General features: G+C 43.1%; 1 protein-coding gene across 2 annotated transcripts in view; it reads left to right on the top strand.

Moving 5' to 3' along the window:
* Positions 1–21125, top strand: part of LOC132831383 (transcription intermediary factor 1-beta-like) — a 102028-nt gene that overhangs the window by 76423 nt on the left and 4480 nt on the right. The window contains exons 11-15 of one of the 2 annotated variants that reach the window (XM_060849501.1): positions 2125–2292; positions 6319–6391; positions 11679–11727; positions 13654–13840; positions 20560–20897. In XM_060849501.1, coding sequence (XP_060705484.1) covers positions 2125–2292; positions 6319–6391; positions 11679–11727; positions 13654–13840; positions 20560–20897 — 815 coding nt within the window. The remainder of the gene's footprint in view (positions 1–2124; positions 2293–6318; positions 6392–11678; positions 11728–13653; positions 13841–20559; positions 20898–21125) is intronic. The other variant, XM_060849502.1, reaches the window with a different exon arrangement.

Here is a 21125-nt window from a genome sequence, read left to right as displayed (position 1 = left end):
TCACAGCTGTTTAACCAAGTCCTACAAACCCAGGTTTAATTCCTTACGAATACAAATTTGCTGGCCTTAGAATGTGTTTTGCACCTGCATCTTGTGTTATCAGGTGAAAGCAGACTTAGACTTGGCTACAATGGCCACTGAGTTTGAATATCCTCTGAACAGTTGATGATGCTTATTGACATAAATGAAGATGACATATCAGTTGATGCTTTGTGTGGATGATTGCTGTGAGCATGTTTTAGGTTTGTTACTTGCATGTAGGATTGGAGAGCAATTGATGTCCTTGGGGAGAGGAGGGGAAAATATGTTACTTTTAGCGCAAATATGGCAAATTTTCAGCAGCTTTCAGACATGCTGGTTGAGCAATGTGTCAGCAGTTTTATGCTCCTGTTGCTGTGAATTTGTATAATTTCACAGTCTGATGGTTCACCCTCTGATCCTCCCCATTGTAAAACTCATTGCAATAAAGGTGCGAGTTATGTATGTGCATAGATTGATGACGTAAGAGTCAAGTATACAGCATTCTCACACTGGCGCATATCTCCATCAGGCCAGCAAAACCAAGGCAATCTGAAATAGTGGCCTGTGAGAGCAACCACTGCAGTGCCTGATAAATTGCATTGAATTGAATTTATTGTCACGTGTACTGAGGCACAGTGAAAAGTTTTGTCTTGCAATACAGGCAGACCACAGAGTTAAGTAGCATAGATAAGTAAATAATAGGTAAACAGTGGCAAAAGAAAAACACAGGTTCAGGTGAATGTTAAGAGTTTGAGAGTCCATTCAGTATTCTAACAACAGGGTGAGTTATTGCTAGTTTTTGCCTTGTACTAAAGGCCACAACTTTGTATTTTTGGGCCAGCAGCTGTCTTTCTTGGGTACTTAGTTCTTCACATGTGAGGCTAGACAGTTTAATGATTCAGCAATGAGTGTACTCATCCTCTTCCTTCAGGACCATACACCAGTAATTCAGACAATCATTCGCAACATCCCTTACTATCCGTGTTTAAATTGGTCCATGACTTTTAAATCTTGGGTTGATACCATCATGTCTGATCAAGACCTTACCCATTGGCATCATGAACTTTCAGCACGGATCACTAAAATATAATGCAACAGCAGGAGCATGCTGACATCGAGCCTGGCTGTCCCATCTATTCATTCGTCACTGCCACATGCTGAGGTCTATCAACTCTGCAGCAAGCAGGAATCAAACTTCAAGCTTCTTTGACTATATGATTCAGCTGCTGACCTTGGGAGCCAACAAGCACCATCTCCGCTCTACCCCACCTCTCCTTTTGACTCTTGTGCATGTGTTACCACAGAATTGGACTGATTTTCAATCCTGTGCATTCCAATTGTTCAGTTCACGTCAGATGATCCCAAAGGGCTGCTGACAAAAGATCTTTTGTTTAAAGATCAAAGACCTAGTGCTGACCTGTGTGACATTCTTCCTCAACACATTGTGGCTCATACGCTAGCTGCTGACTCAGCTGAGCAGGTCATGAACTGTATAGTTCAATTTCTAATGTGTTTGCCCACCTCCGTCTGTCCATGGTATGTTCAGGCCATGCACAGTACAGCATTTTGTAGAATCAGACCAGGTTTCATCTTTTGTTTTTTTTTTCAAAAAGCCCAATGGAATTTTATTCCCCACCTTGGGGAGAACTGTCACCTTCCGTGTTCTAAAAATTGGCCACAGGTTTGCATTGCTCATGTCATAAGGGGCAGGATGGACTGATGTTATGTGTGAGACTAGTTGTGAGGAAGGAGGCATAACAGCGCAGATACACATCTGCGTCGATAGTGTGCTGCTGGCAAAGCACAGCAGGAGAGGCAGCATTTGAGGAGCAGGAGAATCAAGGCCCTCGATTCCTGATGAAGGGCTTAAGCCCAATACATCGATTCTCCTACTCCTTGGATGCTGCCTGACTTGCTGTGCTTTTCCAGAAATATACTTTCGACTCTGGTCTCCAGCATCTGCAGTCCTCACTTTCTCCCAGATACACATCTGCTCCATCCTGCTGCCCTCATCCATCCCCAACTAATTAAAATTTCACAGCTTTACTGAGCTTGTGTCCCATCTGCAATTTGAACATTTACCTTCGGTTTTCTATTCTCTAGACTCAGGTTGGTGTGAATTGCCGTCAGTCTCCAACATCAAACCCTCACTTTGGCAGCAGCCCGGTTTACCAACTCAAGATGTTGGTGGAGCAGGCAACCTCGTATCCCTGTGTCATTCTGCCCCACAGAGACGGTCCAGCCAATGCGCACGATCTTATGCAGAAGCAGGTAATTACCGAGTCAATTAGAAACTGAGAGTTTAAACAAAAATAGGTGCACGTGCTGACACTAGCTTGTTTAGCTGGAATTCCCATATCTGTTCTCGTTATGGTTTTAGTATGAAAGAGATATGTCCTTTGTTAGTGAGCAGTATTGCTTTAAAAGTAGAATCTGGGAACCAAGGTTATGTAAAAGGAATGACTGAGTTTTTCTAAGTTCTACGTAATATATAATTGCATCTTCATCCTGCCCACAGTCTGGAGGCACACCTTTGTAGCAGACAGTAGAAGTCTTTATTCTCGCACCAGTTTAATACATTTGGTTGTTGTCCAATAACCTAGCTACATAGTGCACAGTCACTTGTTGAAATGTTGGGTTGGCATGCAGGGTGATATACATGCTCTGTGCTCTCCCATCTTTCAACATCATGCAGTCATTTCCAACCTTCAGCTGTCTATCCGAGCCAACGTTGGCTAAAGCACATTTCATCTGACATGGCCAGATGTTCCACTAGGGTTTGTAGATTCACACATTTGGTCAGTCTGATTCCTCCTCAACTTAAGGCTCATCGGGGGCAAGAGAAAATTACAGCATATAATACTCACTTGATACTAATACCGAACCACCTCCAGTGGGTGTGGGTTAAACAAGGAGAGAAGTTAAAAGCATCAGAGAATAGAGCAAAGATAGGGATTACATAAAATTACTCTTGTTCTTCATTTTTACTATAAAAAGAGGGGATTAATAAACTTGGCTGAATCTCAGCTTGCAGTAGTATCTTGATACTTGACCTTTATCATACTGTACTGTGTGAGAGTCTATTATTTGTACCTTATCTTGCCAGTTGTCAGTCCTGTGGGATAAATATAATCATTCCTTTGCTCCTTTGGATACCATTTTCTTTGGTGCACAGTGGTTAGCACTGATGCCTCAGCGCCAGGGTTCAGTTCCATCCTCGGGCAATTGTCTATGTGAAGTTCGCTCATTTTCCCCGTGTCTGCATAGGTTTCCTCCCACAGTCCAAAGATTTGTAGGTTAGATGGGGTTGACCATGCTAAATTACCCTACGTGTCCAGGGCTTTGTAGGCTAGCTGGATTAGCCATGGGAAATTCTGGGGTATGGAGATAGGGTAGGGGGGCACATCTGGGTGGGAGGCTATTCGAAGGGTCGTTGTGGACTCGATGGGCTGAATGGCCTGTTTTCACACATGTGAATCTTATGATTCTATGAATAGTTTTGGATGAAATGATTTGGAAAGTTCCAATTCCCAGCTGTCCTGAAGTTTGACCAAGAAGGCAGGCAGGTGGGCTGGGAGAGCTGCTCGTCAACTTTCACTTGGAGAATGAACCGTCTCAGTTTTGTAGGACAAACAGAAAAGGCTGATGGAACTTGGCAGGCCTGACAGCTTCCACAGAGAGAAGCAGAGTTGACGCTTTGATTCCAGTGATCCTTCATCAGGAAAGGATAGCAACTTGTTTCTCGGATGGGTTTTGGATATCTGAGGTACCAACTAACTGGTATTGAGTTTGTTTGGGGAAGAACAGAGCTCGGTAGCATTAGATGAAGAAACCCTGTTGAGGCCATTCGGGAAATACAGGTAGTGTTTGAATGGGGATGCATTATTGTCATGTAATATTGCCAGAATAGTATGGGCTAAGGCTCTCGGGGTGTGATTTCAAATGCAGCCATGGTGGATGATTTAATTTGAACGGCAGGAGCATCTGGAAATTAAAAGGTAGTCTAATATTGACCATTACACTGTCATCAGTTGTCGTAAAAGCCCATCGGTTCACTTATGTCCTTTAGGGAAGGAAATCTGTTGCCCTGTTTAAAAATAAGAAGTTTCCAAGTTAATCGAGGTATGAGGCAAAAGTTCACAAGGATCAGTTTTTGGAATACTGTTTCTCAAAAGATGGCAGTAGCAGAGCCTTTGAATCTTTTTAAGGCAGAGGTAGGTAGATTCCTGGTGATCAACAAGATGAAAGGTTATTGTGGATCACCAGGATTGTGAAATAATCAGGTCAAGCATGATCTTATGGAATGGCACAGCAAGCTCAAGCAATTGAGTGATGTCTTCCTGCTTCGAATTCATATGTTTGTGTGAATGTTCATCCTTATCTGGCTTTGCTTTCATCTGACTCCAGACCTAGACAATTGCTAATGACTCTTAAATGACCTATAAATTGCCTAGTAAACCAGCCAATTGTATCAAACCACGACATAGTTTAAGCATTACTACTTTGGGTTCATCTACACCCTAAGCATGGCAACAGTTCAAAAAGGCAGACCACCACCACCTTCTCCAGGACATTCTGCAATGGGCAATAAATGCTGGGCCAGCCAGCAATGTCCATATCTCAGAGATTAAAAAATAGGTAGTATATAGTGATGGGAACCGAGTCAGATGGCATTTGCACTGATTGAAGTTATAACAGACGGAAGTCGGGTAACATCAGGGGTACAATCCCTCTTGTTACCTCTGGAAAGGGTAATGGAATTTTCTGGTTATGATTTTGTCTTGGTTGTTCCTGCATTCACTGTGTAATTCAGGTTATCCCTCTTCTGTAGTGTCTTTCCTTTTGCTTATCTCATTACCAGATGCTGTCTTGTGTTGCAGTATTCCTATCCAGGCCCCTCTCTGGTGCCGCAACAGGTTGATAGAGCTGATAGCTTAATGTACTCTCTGATTCCGACCTCCGATGGAGCCATGTCCTGGCCTGAGTCAGGTGCAGAAGAATTTGTTGAAGGGCAGTCTGCGTATCACACTCCTCGTGGGTTTCCAGAACCAAGGAGGGGTATTCCCTTCAAGGTTAGCGGAAAGCAAGTCGTTCAGGGCTTATGTTTTGTTCTCTGTTGTGGAGTCAGTGTCCTTTAATTCCATTTTCAATTCAATCACATCCCTCCATGTTTTTATTTTTGTCAGTGGAAGGGGCATCATGGCGCCATCTACACGTATGTCAGCATCACTGCACCAGCAAACCACAATCCTTCCATTTTTCCTTAATGAGTTAAAGAATTTTAAAGAAGTTTAAAGGCAGCGGCTCCTTTTTCTAGGAGAAGGTGTCCATCTCACTGAGGGGGCTGCGTTATCTCCCACTCAGAGTATAGAGTGGGGCATTAGGGTCTTTGCCATTCATTGGCAAAACACAAGAGACTTTTCAACTTGAGGAACGTGATTTACACTCATTAGAGAAGACATGAGGGAACAGTTGGTGGAAAGAAGGAAGACGAAGCAGGGAGGTTTTCACCTCAAGTTATTTTCCACTCATGGTTTGGGGTGGATAAAAAGAGTTTTCTGACTTTCTGTGGGGGGGGGCGGGTGAGGGATTTTCACCTCTTGTGAGATGGAGATGAGGGTGGAGTCTTGCTCATCATGGAGGGGTGAGAATGTGTTGCTGGAAAAGCGCAGCAAGTCAGGCAGCATCCAAGGAACAGGAAATTCGACGTTTTGGGCATAAACCCTTCTTCAGGAATGAGGAAAGTCATCATGGAGGGGTCTGTTTTCCTGCTCAGAGCAAGGTTTGGGGCAAAGAGAATTTCTGCATGTTTGTAGGCAAAAGGCAAGATTTCCTGCCCCTGGGCGGGTGTAAGATAAGGTTTCCTTGTCACAGTTTGGAATTCCAATTAACAGTCAGTGGTTCCTACCATATGGGAGAACATTACTGGCCCACCTGACTGGTGGTGATGATTGGAAGAGGGACCAGCTGTTTGGAGCTCACGCTGTAACTAGCATTAGCACTTCTTGTCATAATCTCTGTTGAGAGGCATCTTGTCAGAATGTACTGTCGTGGTGTAAAGTTGAAACATTTATGCATGCTTCTTCAGATGTGCATGTTCATTCCCTCAGTCTCCTTGTGGACAGCATGAGACACCACCCCTCCCCATCCTCAAACCTTCCTTCCAAATCAAGGCAGCAGCGTCCTGTCAGTTAGCAAAGCACTGTTTGCAGCAGCATCTCAGTGTGATGCTTCAGAGGATAGCAGGAAATATCTGGAGAGAAAATGTTATCATTATATTTTCTTCCTTGTTAACAGCTGTCAGATGCCAGTCGCAGTGTGGAACACGAGGGGCAGAGAGGTCGCATTGAAGAACTTCAGGAAACTTCAGGTAATTGACCTCAGTGTGAAGAACTCAGAGATGTGGTGATATAGTGGTAATGTTGTCAGACTGGAGATCTAGAGGCTCAAGATAGTGCATTGACAAACATCGGTGCAAATCCCATCATCATTTAAATTCAATTAATAAAATCTTTGATTAAAATGTAGTCTCGGTGATGGTGCTTTGGAACAATCATCAATTGTTATTAAAAAAAAATCCATCTGGTTCCGTTAGGGAAGAAAATCTGTTGTCCTTATCAGCCTAGCCTATATACGACTCAAGACCCTCAGCAATGTGGTTGATTCTTGACTTGCCCTTTGAAGTAGCCTGAGCAAGTCAGTAAGCTCAGGGTCATTAAGGAAGGGGAGCAACTGCTGGCTTGCCAATGATGTCCCCTTCTCGTGAAAGAATCAAGGAAATTAAAGCGTATGTTCTGTGAAGTGAGTACAACATGACTAAAAACATCCAAGATCATGCAACCATGCAGCTGATGAAAGATGTGTGTAGCAAATCTTCTTAATTTTCATAGAGTTTGCATTTATAGAGCACCATTCTTGCCTTCGGGGCATCTCAAATGCTTTATAGCTAATGGACAGTAAATACTATCATACAGTCCCTTATGTGTTTCATAAGGAGTACAAGAAATAGGGGCAGGATTAAGATGTGTGTCTTCAAGTGCCTGCTTTATCATTCATTCAAACTGTGGCTAATCATCTTCCACTTCTTTTCCAAGCCCATATCCTTGAATTTTTTTTGTGCCCAAATATCTCTCAATTTTAATTGAGAAGATTGTCTACAACTCACCCTCCGTGGCTCTCTGGGAGAGAATTCCAAAGATTCACAGTTCTCCTGAATGAAGAAATTTCTCCTCCATTTATTGGGTAACCCCTTGTCCTCAGACTGTGGACCCCAGGTGCTGTACACTCCACCAAAAAACAAGTCTCTTCCACTCAACCCTGTTGAGCCTTTCAAGAATTTTACTTGTTTCAATGTGATTGCCTCTCAATCTTCTAAATTCCATGGAATAATGTCTGTTGGTGCAGAGGGCCAGTGCAAATATGATGGGCCAGATATGTTCTGTATTGTAATCATTTTATGGTACTCTTTCGACCTTACTCTTAATTTGATGTTACTCTTACTTGCTGTCTCCTCATAGCACAACACTCCTATTTCATGAGCTAATGAACAAGGACTTTTCCATGTCTTGTGTTTTTGCAGTATTTCTTTAAAAATCTCTTGCTGCTTTCCCTTTTCTACCCAGACTTCATAAAAGTTCAATAAGTGATTGTCTCTAAAAGAGACCTAAGGGGCAACTTTTTCACGCAGAGGGTGGTACGTGTATGGAATGAGCTGCCAGAGGAAGTGGTGGAGGCTGGTACAATTGCAACATTTAAGCGGCATTTGGATGGATATATGAATAGGAAGGGTTCGGAGGGATATGGGCCGGGTGCTGGCAGGTGGGACTAGATTGGGTTGGGCTTTCTGGTCGACATGGACGGGTTGGACCGAAAGGTCTGTTGCCATGCTGTACATCTCTATGACTCTATGACTCCTTTCTGCCCTTCGTTTGAATCATGAGGTGGCTTTCCACTTAGAACATAGAACAGTACAGCACAGAACAGGCCCTTCAGCCCATGATGTTGTGCCGACCACTGATCCTCATGTATGCATCCTCAAATTTCTGTGACCATATGCATGTCCAGTAGTCTCTTAAATGTCCCCAATGACCTCGCTTCCACAACTACTGCTGGCAACGCATTCCATGCTCTCACAACTCTCTGTGTAAAGAACCGCCTCTGACATCCCCTCTATGCTTTCCGCCAACCAGTTTAAAACTATGACCCCTCGTGTTAGTCATTTCTGCCCTGGGAAATAGTCTCTGGCTATTGACTTTATCTATGCCTCTCATTATCTTGTATACCTCAATTAGGTCCCCTCTTCTCCTCCTTTTCTCCAATGAAAAACATCGGAGCTCAGTCAACCTCTCTTCATAAGATAAGCCCTCCAGTCCAGATGGCATCCTGGTAAACCTCCTCTGAACCCTCTCCAAAGCATCCACATCTTTCCTATAATAGGGCGACCAGAACTGGACACAGTATTCCAAGTGCGGTCTAACCAAAGTTTTATAGAGCTGCAACAAGATCTCACAACTCTTAAACTCAATCCCCCTGTTAATGAAAGCCAAAACATCATACGCTTTCTTAACAACCCTGACCACTTGGATGGCCATTTTAAGGGATCTGTGTACCTGCACACCAAGATCCCTCTGTTCCTCCACACTGCCAAGAATCCTATCCTTAATCCTGTACTCAGCTTTCAAATTCGACCTTCCACAATGCATCACCTTGCATTTATCCAGGTTGAACTCCATCTGCCACCTCTCAGCCCATCTCTGCATCCTGTCAATGTCACGCTGCAGCCTACAACAGCCCTCTATACTGTCGACGACACCTCCAACCTTTGTGTCTTCTGCAAACTTGCTGACCCATCCTTCAATCCCCTCATCCAAGTCAATAATAAAAATAACAAACAGTAGAGGCCCAAGGACAGGGCCCTGTGGAACACGACTCACCACTGACTTCCAGGCAGAATATTTTCCTTCTACTATCACTCGCTGTCTTCTGTCGACCAGCCAATTCTGTATCCAGACAGCTAAATTCCCCTGTATCCCATTCCTCCTGACCTTCTGAATGAGCCCACCATGGGGAACCTTATCAAATGCCTTGTTGAAGTCCATATACACCACATCCACAGCTCGGCCCTCATTAACTTTTCTAGTCACTTCTTCCCTCTTTTCCTATTCCTTTTTTGTTCTTTATCCGTTCTGATGTTTTTAAGACTCATTGCACTACTTCCTCCTCGATCCACCACTTCTTTGCAACCCCAAACTGTAGATCATCTTTGCCCCCTCATTCTCCCCCAATATCTTCCTCAAAAATAAGCGTTCAGCACCCAAGCTTGGCATTGTCGAAATCACTGTAGATCTGTTTCTATAACCTTTTGTCTGTTCTTCTCAATGTTGATATTTTGTGTACCTGTCTTGGGCTTCCTCCAAAACACACTTTAAAATAAATCCCTGAGAGGAAGGCATCCCACCCTAGTCTGATGAGATAGAGTTCTGCCCGAGATTTGATGATTGAAAGTTCGTCTTGTTGGGGATTTTGGAAGGAGGTCCATGTAAGCTTTTTAAAATTCTTCATTAATGCACTGTATTTCGGTAGTTTCAGGAAAGGAGTACAGCAAACCAGGAGCATCTCTGAAGCTGTCACTTCACTTCAATTCTGAAATGTGAGATAAGAGGAGGAGAATGCTATTCAGCTCCTCGTGCCTGTACTGTCAATCTCTGACCTAACTCCATAAGCCTACCTTTGCCCAATATACACTTTGGCTGGCAAAACAAAATCAAGTGTTTCCTAATTAGTCTTTGATTCCACTGAATGGCAGTAGTTTCTCTCTATGTACACTGTGTGCTTCCTTAATCTCTTGAAGTCTTGAATCAAATGGTTCTCTGGATGAGCAAAGTCAGTTACATAAATTGGGGAAGTTGGGACTGTTTATTTAGAAGGAGGTTGAGAGGTGATTTGACGGAGGTATTCACAATCATATGAGGGATCTGAACAGAAGGTAAAGAATGGGCGGCAAGGTGGCACAGTGGTTAGCACTGCTGCCTCACAGCGCCTGAGACCCGGGTTCAATTCCCGACTCAGGCGACTGACTGTGTGGAGTTTGCACGTTCTCCCCGTGTCTGCGTGGGTTTCCTCCGGGTGCTCCGGTTTCCTCCACAGTCCAAAGATGTGCGGGTCAGGTGAATTGGTCATGCTAAATTGCCCGTAGTGTTAGGTAAGGGGTAAATGTAGGGGTATGGGTGGGTTGTGCTTCGGCGGGCCGGTGTGGACTTGTTGTGGGCGGCACGGTGGCACAGTGGTTAGCATTGCTGCCTCACAGCGCCGGAGACCCGGGTTCAATTCCTGACTCAGGTGACAGACTGTGTGGAGTTTGCACGTTCTCCCCGTGTCTGCGTGGGTTTCCTCCGGGTGCTCCGGTTTCCTCCCATAGTCCAAAGATGTGCGGGTCAGGTGAATTGGCCATGCTAAATTGCCCATAGTGTTAGGTAAGGGGTAAATGTAGGGGTATGGGTGGGTTGCGGGTCGGTGTGGACTTGTTGGGCCAAAGGGCCTGTTTCCACACTGTAAGTAATCTAATCTAAATACTATTCCACATGCTGGAAGGAGAGCAAAGGGCTCAAATTTAAGGTGATTGCAACAAAGCAATAGTGTCAAGAGGAGAAACGTTTAGCTATAGAATAGCTAGAGTCTGGAATGCACTGCCTGTGAGAAAGGTAGTTTCAACTGGAGCATTCAAGAGGGAAATGGGATTATTCTCTGCAAAGGAAGAATGAGCAGGGTTTTGGGGAGAAGGGAAGGGGGAATTAACACTTTGTGCCATCCCTTAGCGTCACTTAATTCACAATGGTACAGTGTTTAGCAATGCTGCCTCAGTGCGAGGGACCCGGATTCAATTCCAGCCTTGGCTGACTATCTATGTAAAGTTTGCACATTCTCCCAGTATCTGCGTGAGTTTCTGCTGGGTGCTCCAGTTTCCTCCCACAGTCCAAAGATGTGCAGGTTAGTTGGGTTAGTCATAGTAAATGCAGGGTTACGAGGATAGGGTGGGTTTGAGTGGGATACTCTTCAGATTTGAGTGACTGGCCTCTATCTGCACTGTAGGGATTCTATGGTGCAATAAAGACAGGCTGAATGGCCTCTGTTTTTGCTGTTTCAATCCTCTTATTCTGTGGATGCTTAATCTTCAAAGTTTAGGAAATACAAACTTGCGTAGAGGCACAAGAGCAAACCCGTCATCTCCACACCAACTCGTTGGGGGGTACAGGTTATTCTGGCATAATATGCATTTCGTTAACACGAATTGGTTTTACAGTGATTAACGAATTAGGGACCCTGTTTGGATAATCTACAATGATCTTCTATAGAGCAATTTTCTATAGCAGTTTTCTATAGTGCAATTTTCTATAACAGTTTTCTATAGTGCGATTTTCTGTATCACGAGGTTGCAAAGGAACACAACTGTCACGTTATAGCAGAATGACCTGTACTACTCCCTTAAATATTCCAGTAACTCTTTGCAAAATGTGTTTTCTGGCTTGATACAATTAAGTGCACTTAGTATTGCTACTGAATACCACTTCATGTTATATTCAGTAGTAATGCAAAAATCATTCTGTATTTATTATTTGTGCAATTTATTTGACCAGTTAATTTTGTGTTTAACTGTTCAGAGTTTGGATGCGTACCTTTGCCAAGTACCTTGAAGTGCAACGGTGACAGGTAAGAATTGGAAGTGTGTTTTCCTAATAAACCAGTTTATATGGCTAGAATAATGGAAGGATAGAAGTACACACTATATTTTTCAAGAGCACTTAAAGTATTCCAATTTGAGACTGAAACTCTGAAATTAACTTTCTTCATTTCCTGTATCTCCTTCCAATCTCCACTCTCACATCTCACATCTCACATCCCACAACTGGTCAATCCCTGCAAAAGCTTCCCTTTTTTTTGCACATACAAAGATTTGATTTCCACAGTTGTTGTTCATCTTCTAATAAACTTGGAACATGCAGTTATTTTTTTCCCGTGAACCTGCAAGTTTGGAATTAATTGAGCCTTCATCACAGCCATGAACCTGCAGGTTCAGTTTTAGTCGGGTCTTTGTCACAGCTGAGTGTCCTCTTGGCCATCTCTGGTCTTTGCATAATCTGCTTTCTTGATCAGACTGCAGGCATACATCAAAATCTGAAGAAAAGACACTTGGCACAGCCTTGTTGCTTCCTGAGATTAGTCCTGTTAATTCATCATAGCGCCAGCCCTGGAATTGAACTTTGGAGTTTCTGCTATATGTGGTGTTAATTTCATGTTGTACTGTATCTAACTATCTAACTCTCGCTCTTTCCACATTATTCCCTTTTCCTGGCACTGGGAAATAATCTGTGTCACTCCTCTCACTCCTTTCTACTCATGCTGCCCCTCAAATGTGATGCATCTTGGTTTGAAGGTCAATTTCACAGCAATGTGCAGTAACACTTCAGTCTGGGTTCACAGTGCACTGCACAGCTTTTACCATTACAGTTCGCTATCAGAGGTTGAAGAAGTATTCAAGTTTGTGTCACTGCTTAGGGATCATAGTCAACCTGACATTAAAATCATGCAATCAGTCTGAAAAGCCGTTTGACAGGAGGAACTGTCTGATTGCTACAGTAAGACTTTCTGGGTTGGAAGGATCTACGCTCTCGTGTGTCAAATCTAACGTGAGAGTATTAATTAGAGACAGTGAGATCAAAATGGAAATTACCTCAGGCCACTGCAATAAGTCCCATTGGTGAGGGCAGAACTGTATCGTTGAGACTCATTATCCCCCAGAATCAGGGTGAATGAACAGCACCCTTTTATTCTGAGTCAATGCTCTCTTATCCTCGACTGCTCCATGAGGGGAAACATCCTCTTAGCATTTACTCTGTAGAGCACTTCAGAAACCTGTATGTTTCAATAACGTCACCTCTCATTCTTATGAAAGCCAGTGAGTGGAGTCCCAAACTGTTTAGGTTTTGCTCATAAGACAGTCCCTTCATTCTAGGGATCATTTTGGTGAATCCTCTCTGAACTGCCTCCAATTAAGTAATCTTTCCTTCAATAAATAGACCCTTCAATAAATAGACCAATATTGCTCACTGCACTCCAGATGTGGTCTCACCAGTACCTTGTACAGTTGCAGTAAGACTTTCCTACTCTTACATTCCACCCCCTTGAAATGAGGACCAACATTCCATTATCCTTCCTGGTTGATGTGGATTTGTTGGGCCGAATGGCCTGTTTCGACACTGTAGGGAGTCTGTGATTATCTGCTGCACCTGTGTACTAGCTTCGTATTTTGTCCGCAAGCCTACCCAAGTCCCTTTGTGGTGCAGCTTTCTGCAGTTTATCTCCATTGAAATATATTCATTTATTTTGTTCTCTCTTCAAAAATGAGCAGTTTTGCATTCTCCCACATTAGTCCGACTTTTGCCAACTTACTTGACCTAATATCTCTCTGTGAACTGTTTGTATCCCTCTCACAACTTGCCATATTTTTGTGTCATCTGCAAATTTGGCTACAGTACATTCACTTCACCTCAACTAGTGCAACTTCAATTTCTGACTGTTTTAACTGTTTGATTTCTGGTATTGCATAAAGAGGAATGCTTTTCTTTCTGATTATAGTTCCAACTCCAGTGTTGAATCCAAGCTCAGGGCGAAGGTTCCATATGTGCGGTTAGAACGCTTGCAGATTGATCTGTCCACTGACACTGAGCTTCCAACCTTCAAATTGCTACCTGGCAGTGGCCAGGATGAATTCAGCCTGATCGTCATCGAAGGAGATGGTTTGCCTTTGAATCCATCCTTCAGGGTATATATGGACTTGTTCTTTGACTCAAAATTGGCAGAATTTGTAATCCAACGCTTGCATTCCCATAAATGAATTCCATGTGTTTATCTGAAAATGTTATGGGTTACATTAATACAAACATAAATAGGAGTAGGCCAATCAATCCTTTGAGCCCATACAGCTATTCAATGAGATCAAATCATGACAGGTATAGATATGGCTATAGCAGGTGTTTTTTCCCTAGGAAGGGTGATTTTATGAGTAGGGGGTATATTTTTAAGGTGAGAGGAGAAAAATTTTAAAAAGACATGAGAGGCAATTTTTTAAATGCGGAGGGTACTTAGTGTGCAGAATGAAATTCTGAGGAAATGGCACAATGACAGCATTTAAAAGATACTTGATTAAGTACACCAATAGGAAAAGTTTGAAGGGATATGTCCAGGAGCAGGCAGCTGGGACGAGTTTTGTTTGTGATTATGTTCGGCACGGACCAGTTGGACCGAAGGGTCTATCTTTGTGCTGCATGACTCTGGCTGAAGTTTAATTTCAGTACCACTTTCCTGCACTATTGCCTAAGTATTTTTAAAATGGAGAAATGTATTGATCTCAGCCTTGATCAAATTCATCCACTGAGCTCTACCGTCATCTTGGACAGAGAGATTTAAAAATTGTCAACCTTCTTGGCAAACAAATTCCTCTTTATCTCAGTCCACAATGATCAGCCCTGATCCTGAGACTGTCTCCCCCACCCTGCCTCCTCCCAAAATCAGGGAAAGTATCCTTTCTGTATCCACCCCTTTGAGCCTGTTCAAATTTTGTATATTTGAAAGCGATCACCTTGTTTCTCTAAACTCCAGATTATAGACTCCTTTTGAAACTGCTTCCACTGCTCCCTCAGGCAGTGCTTTCCAGAATGCAACAATTTGCAGTATTTTTTTAAAAAAGCCTCCTTGTCTCCCCTCATGTTGTTTTGCCAACTGGATTTAAATCTGGTTACTCACTCTCCCACCGGTGGGAGCAGATTTCTTATGCTTACGTTGTCAAAATCTTTAATTATTTTGAATACCTCTATTAAATCTCAGTAATTTTCTTCCTGCATTCAATTCTGTCATCACTCTGCCACTTATTAACTCAATCAAGTTAGTGGATAATTCATTTTAAGTTCACAAATAGAAATGTCAGTATCAGACAGTTCTTTTGTTGAAAAGGTTTGGTTTAAAACAATAAAAGGAAATTGTTTCAGAATAGATTTGAAGAATTTGAACTCAGCACATATTTAATGGGCTGAGTGGTCTGTAATTGTTATGATTGTGTGCTGTGTGTGTTTTTTCAGCTGTGGATATTGCCTCTTCTATGAGAACCTTTCTCCACAGCAAACAGTTTGTTTTCATCAACTAGCACTTCCTTTCCATTTTTGAGATCACTTCAAAGTCTCTTGTTGCAAAGCAAATGCTGTCGCTCTTGAAATTCACAAAGAATACTTCACCTCTGCGACCCTGTTCCTTACTCTCTCAAATCCATGCATGAGGTGGCCTTGCAGAGTAACTGTTATCTGATTGAAGACAGTCTGTTGACATGTTCATAAAACTGAACCTGCTGGTGCTGATTTAGGTCAGTGAAGAACAAAATACCTAGCCTGTAATTAAGAACTGTAAACTGAATCTTCATAGACCTTGCGGCCTAAAGAGGAATGCTGTTGCACTGTTCCTTGGCACTTGCTCGGAGTGGAAAACTGGAGGCTTAAAGCATACTTGTGCAGCATGTATTCCCAGTATGCCAAGGATATGCACAGCGGTTTCATTTCTCTTAGTTATAATAATAATAATAGAAGTAACTCCTTAACATATTGTGAATAGACTCATTATAAATTCTGTTCATTACAAACAGAGTATTCTCAAATTATGATTTTCTATTTTTGAGAAACCTGGAGAGTATAATTAAGTCTTTTGGGATGCCATATTATTCCTGCTAATTAAAGCGTGTGAATGAGATTATAAAAGAGATTTTCTGCTCTTCAATAAAACATGCATCAAATGTTTTACTCAGTGGATGATGAATTCATTCAGTTCTTAAATTCATTTGTGTGGTGTGGGTGCCACACCGTTATTTATTATCCAAGTTTAGTTACTTTGAGAAAGTGGTGATGAAGTTAATTTTGAATCCTTGCTACAGACCATGTGGAGATGGTTTTTCCATAGTGCTGCTGGACTGGGTGTTTCATGATTTTTGACCTAGTGGTGATGTAGGAGCAACGATTATATGGCCAGTTGAAGATGGCATGTGTCTTGAAATGGGGCGGTGAGAATATTCTCACACCCTGCTGCCTTTGACCCCCTAGATGGTGGGACTCATGGTTTTGGGATGTGTTGTTGAACTGCCTCAATGACTTGCTGCTTTTGACTTCATTATTAACTGTACCTCTGTTCAAGGATGGCTTGATGTGCTGAGCTTCTGCAATGGATCTTCGTGTGACTAAACAGGCTGCTGCTTGACCCACTGACCTGGCACACAGGGCAGGATGGTTCCATGAGATAATGAACAGAGTGAAGTATTTGCTTTCCTTCCTTTCCTTCTCTGCTGCTGTTCTGCCTCACCCTTAAAACGTCTGGGTGCCAAGCACGATGCTGCTTCATAGGTTGGTAGCAATCCTTGCCCTGTCATTAATGTTGATACCACTGGCTTCAAGAGGGTTTGACTCTATTTGTAGCATTTTCATTGTCCTTTCCTGGATTGTGGGCATTAAGAGTTGAGAAAACAGGACCTGATGCGAGATACACTCTTTGGCTGTCAGGTCACAATGTCCAGTGTATCATAATTAATTTTTGCAAGGTGAATGCTTATGGAGCAGGCTTCAAAATAGACAGTAGAGTTTGTTTGAATCAGGAGGAGGTGGCAGACACAATACTATTGAAATTCCTTATTTGTTATTGATATATGTTCCAGGTCTCATGCAGTACAGGTGCATGGTGGTGACAAGTCTTCCATATCACTAGAAAGCTATTGATTTGTAACTTGTAGATATCATATGCTGCAGTTACCGTGCGTCAGTGATAGAGGCGCTGAATATTTTGGCAGCAAATTGCAGTAACTTATTGTTTAAACCAAATACTGCAGACACGAGAAATTTGAAATACAAACAGAAATGCTTGGCAGGCCAGGCAGTAAGCACCCTGAAATGTAAACCCTATTCTACTTTCGGTGCTGCTCCTGTCGCTGCCTAACCTGGTGAACGTTTCCAGAATATCCTTCTTTTGTTGTGAAAGGAGAGAGCTGAGATTGTAATACAATGTGTAATGAACTTGGGAAGATGCCAGCTTCAGTTGCCAACTTGTATCTTAGCCGGGGTACTGCACTGACCTCCATCATTTGGGCCAACGAGGAGGAAAATCAAGTAAATTCTCATTTCTGATTGCTAACCCACTACAAAGTGCTCACCTGAATACCAGTGGAAGATAGAATGGTGTGCAGCAGTAACACCTGCTGCTCTCAGCCTACACTCCACTATCTAAGCCAATTCACAGCTGTTGAATTGTGCCTAATGCTCTTGGACATAAATCCCAATGCTTTACATATTTTGGTGGGATAAACCACTTCTTCCAGTTTTGTATCTTCGTGGTGCTGTGTGGCTGAAAGAGCTGACTTCTGTATTACCTTGCTGTGTGCCATCAGCAGAGGTGGTTGTATGCTGTGCTCCACCATGTCATGCCTGAGGGGAAGAGTAGGTGAAGTGAAACAGAAAAAGGAATTGCTAGACAGTAAGGCGACTGGTTTGGTCTCGACTGAAGTGTGGAATCCAGTTCTAGGCAATCTTTGGAAAAACTTGATGATGATGTTTTCAGGAATGAGTTAGAGTATTCGAGGCTGCTTTCCTTGATGTGAAGTTTCCGAGGGGATTGATAGAGTTGTTCAAAATCATGGGTATTGGCAGAGTAGATTGGACAAAGCTTTTCCCATTAATAGACAAGTCAGAAATGAGAAAGCACAGATTTAAAGTAAAAGTTAAAAGAACCAATAATGACATGAGAAGAAACGTTTCCGAGCAGTGAGTGGTTCGATTCTGGATGAGCTGTCTAAGAGTGAAGCAGGAGCAGGTTGAGTTGAGAGGGAAATTAGGTTATTATCTGAAACAGAATATACAGGGTTTTGGGGAAAAGGTGAGATGGAATGGTACTGGGTATTCTCCTCAGAAAGCCTCTGCAGACAATGGGCGAAATGGCCACCCTCAATTGCTAGAGCACAGAGGGAGGCCATTTCGCCCATTGCCTGCAGAGGCTTTCTGAAGAGAATGCCTCTTTGCTCTCCTTCCAGCATGTGGAATAGTATTTTTTTTACCTTCTGTTCAGATCCCTCATATGATTGTGAATACCTCCGTCAAATCACCTCTCAACCTCCTCCAGTGGTGATGTAGGAGCAACGATTATATGGCCAGTTGAAGATGGCATGTGTCTTGAAATGGGGCGGTGAGAATATTCTCACACCCTGCTGCCTTTGACCCCCTAGATGGTGGGACTCATGGTTTTGGGATGTGTTGTTGAACTGCCTCAATGACTTGCTGCTTTTGACTTCATTATTAACTGTACCTCTGTTCAAGGATGGCTTGATGTGCTGAGCTTCTGCAATGGATCTTCGTGTGACTAAACAGGCTGCTTCTTGACCCACTGACCTGGCACACAGGGCAGGATGATTCCATGAGATAATGTACAGAGTGAAGTATTTGCTTTCCTTCTCTGCTGCTGTTCTGCCTCACCCTTAAAACGTCTGGGTGCCAAGCACGATGCTGCTTCATAGGTTGGTAGCAATCCTTGCCCTGTCATTAATGTTGATACCACTGGCTTCACGAGGGTTTTACTCTATTTGAAGCATTTTCATTGTCCTTTCCTGGATTGTGGGCATTTAAGAGTTGAGAAAACAGGACCTGATGCGAGATACACTCTTTGGCTGTCAGGCCACAGTGTCCAGTGTATCATAATTAATTTTTGCAAGGTGAATGCTTATGGAGCAGGCTTCAAAATAGACAGTGGAGTTTGTTTGAATCAGGAGGAGGTGGCAGACACAATACTATTGAAATTCCTTATTTGTTATTGATATATGTTCCAGGTCTCATGCAGTACAGGTGCATGGTGGTGACAAGTCTTCCATATCACTAGAAAGCTACTGGTTTGTAACTTGTAGATATCATATGCTGCAGTTACAGTGATAGAGGCGCTGAATATTTTGGCAGCAAATTGCAGTAACTTATTGTTTAAACCAAATACTGCAGACACGAGAAATTTGAAATACAAACAGAAAAGCTTGGCAGGCCAGGCAATAAGCACCCTGAAATGTAAACTCTATCCTACTTTTGGTGCTGCTCCTGTCACTGCCTAACCTGGTGAACGTTTCCAGAATATCCTGCTTTTATGTGAAAGGAGAGAGCTGAGATTGTAATACAATGTGTAATGAACTTGGGAAGATGCCAGCTTCAGTTGCCAACTTGTATCTTAGCCGGGGTACTGCACTGACCTCCATCATTTGGGCCAACGAGGAGGAAAATCAAGTAGGTTCTCATTTCTGATTGCTAACCCACTACAAAGTGCTCACCTGAATACCAGTGGAAGATAGAATGGTGTGCAGCAGTAACACCTGCTGCTCTCAGCCTACACTCCACTATCTAAGCCAATTCACAGCTGTTGAATTGTGCCTAATGCTCTTGGACATAAATCCCAATGCTTTACATATTTTGGTGGGATAAACCACTTCTCCCAGTTTTGTATCTTCGTGGTGCTGTGTGGCTGAAAGCTGACTTCTGTATTACCTTGCTGTGTGCCATCAGCAGAGGTGGTTGTATGCTGTGCTCCACCATGTCATGCCTGAGGGGAAGAGTAGGTGAAGTGAAACAGAAAAAGGAATTGCTAGACAGTAAGGCAACTGGTTTGGTCTCGACTGAAGTGTGGAATCCAGTTCTAGGCAATCTTTGGAAAAACTTGATGATAATGTTTTCAGGAATGAGTTAGAGTATTCGAGGCTGCTTTCCTTGATGTGAAGTTTCTGAGGGGATTGATAGAGTTGTTCAAAATCATGGGTATTGGCAGAAAGCTGGGTATTCGAACAAAGCTTTTCCCATTAATGGACAAGTCAGAAATGAGAAAGCACAGATTTAAAGTAAAAGTTAAAAGAACCAATAATGACATGAGAAGAAACGTTTCCTAGCAGTGAGTGGTTCGATTCTGGAATGAGCTGTCTAAGAGTGAAGCAGGAGCAGGTTGAGTTGAGAGGGAAATTAGGTTATTATCTGAAACAGAATATACAGGGTTTTGGGGAAAAGATGAGGTGGAATGGTACTGGGTATTCTCTTCAGACAGTGGGCGAAATGGCCTCCCTCTGTGCTCTTGCAATTCTGTGATTCCATGAAGACAATGCAAGATTAATAATTAGGAACATCCTCTTAAATCTGCATTTTAGATTAGATTATGACTGATATTGTCCATTCCCACCTTGGCTTTGTTCCCGTTATTACTGTTGCCTAACAAAAAAATCTCTATCTTGGGTTTGAAATTTCCAATTGAGTCTCCTCCAACCCAAAATCATCATGATTTTTGGGAGAGTGATCCAGATTTCACAATGTTTTGTCTTTGCTCTAATTTTAAAATTACCCACCCCCAAGCCCAACACCACTCGCCAACTCCCTCCTCCTCCTCCTCCCCCCCAATTCTAAGCTACAACTCCCAGCACAGGAAATAATAACTGTCTCTAACCTGCAGACACCAACTCTGGAGAGCACACTGACCCCACCGAACTCAGCCTCTCCTGCGTCAGAAACAGACATTGAATTTGTGTTCAGCGAGAGGACAGAGGTAGGAACCAAGCGCTCCCACCAGCACCACCCCCTCAGCCCCACGCCTTCCCCCAGTGAGAAGTCACCCGGGAGCATTCCAGACCTCAAGGCATCCCCGCTGTGCAGCGTCAGTGAGAAGGGTGAAGAGTCTGATGAGGTCGTCTGTGTCGTTTGTGGGAAAGGAGGCGAGCTACCGTGTTGTCGTCGCTGTCTAAAGGTGTTTCACATTGATTGCCATGTTCCTGCTTTGTCCAGTGTGCCAAGGTGAGTGCCAACATGGGTGAGGTTCAAATCATACTGTATTTGGAAAGCTGCTTTGTCAGTCCAGCTAGGTGCAGCAGTGTAGACAATGTCACCTTCCATGGCTGCCACATTTTCTCTTTAGCCCGTTGTCATCCTAAGGAGTGATGCACTTGAGCACTTTGCAGAAAACTCCTGGAGAAGTAGTTTTGGACTGAAAGCTATGGCTGGTTTTCTTTCTCCCTGTAGTGA

Source organism: Hemiscyllium ocellatum, chromosome 33 (genome assembly GCF_020745735.1).
Source record: "Hemiscyllium ocellatum isolate sHemOce1 chromosome 33, sHemOce1.pat.X.cur, whole genome shotgun sequence".
NCBI classification, from domain to species: Eukaryota; Metazoa; Chordata; class Chondrichthyes; order Orectolobiformes; family Hemiscylliidae; genus Hemiscyllium; species Hemiscyllium ocellatum.
Note: the sequence above shows the minus strand (reverse complement) of the source record. Positions and strands in the feature narration are given on the sequence as shown.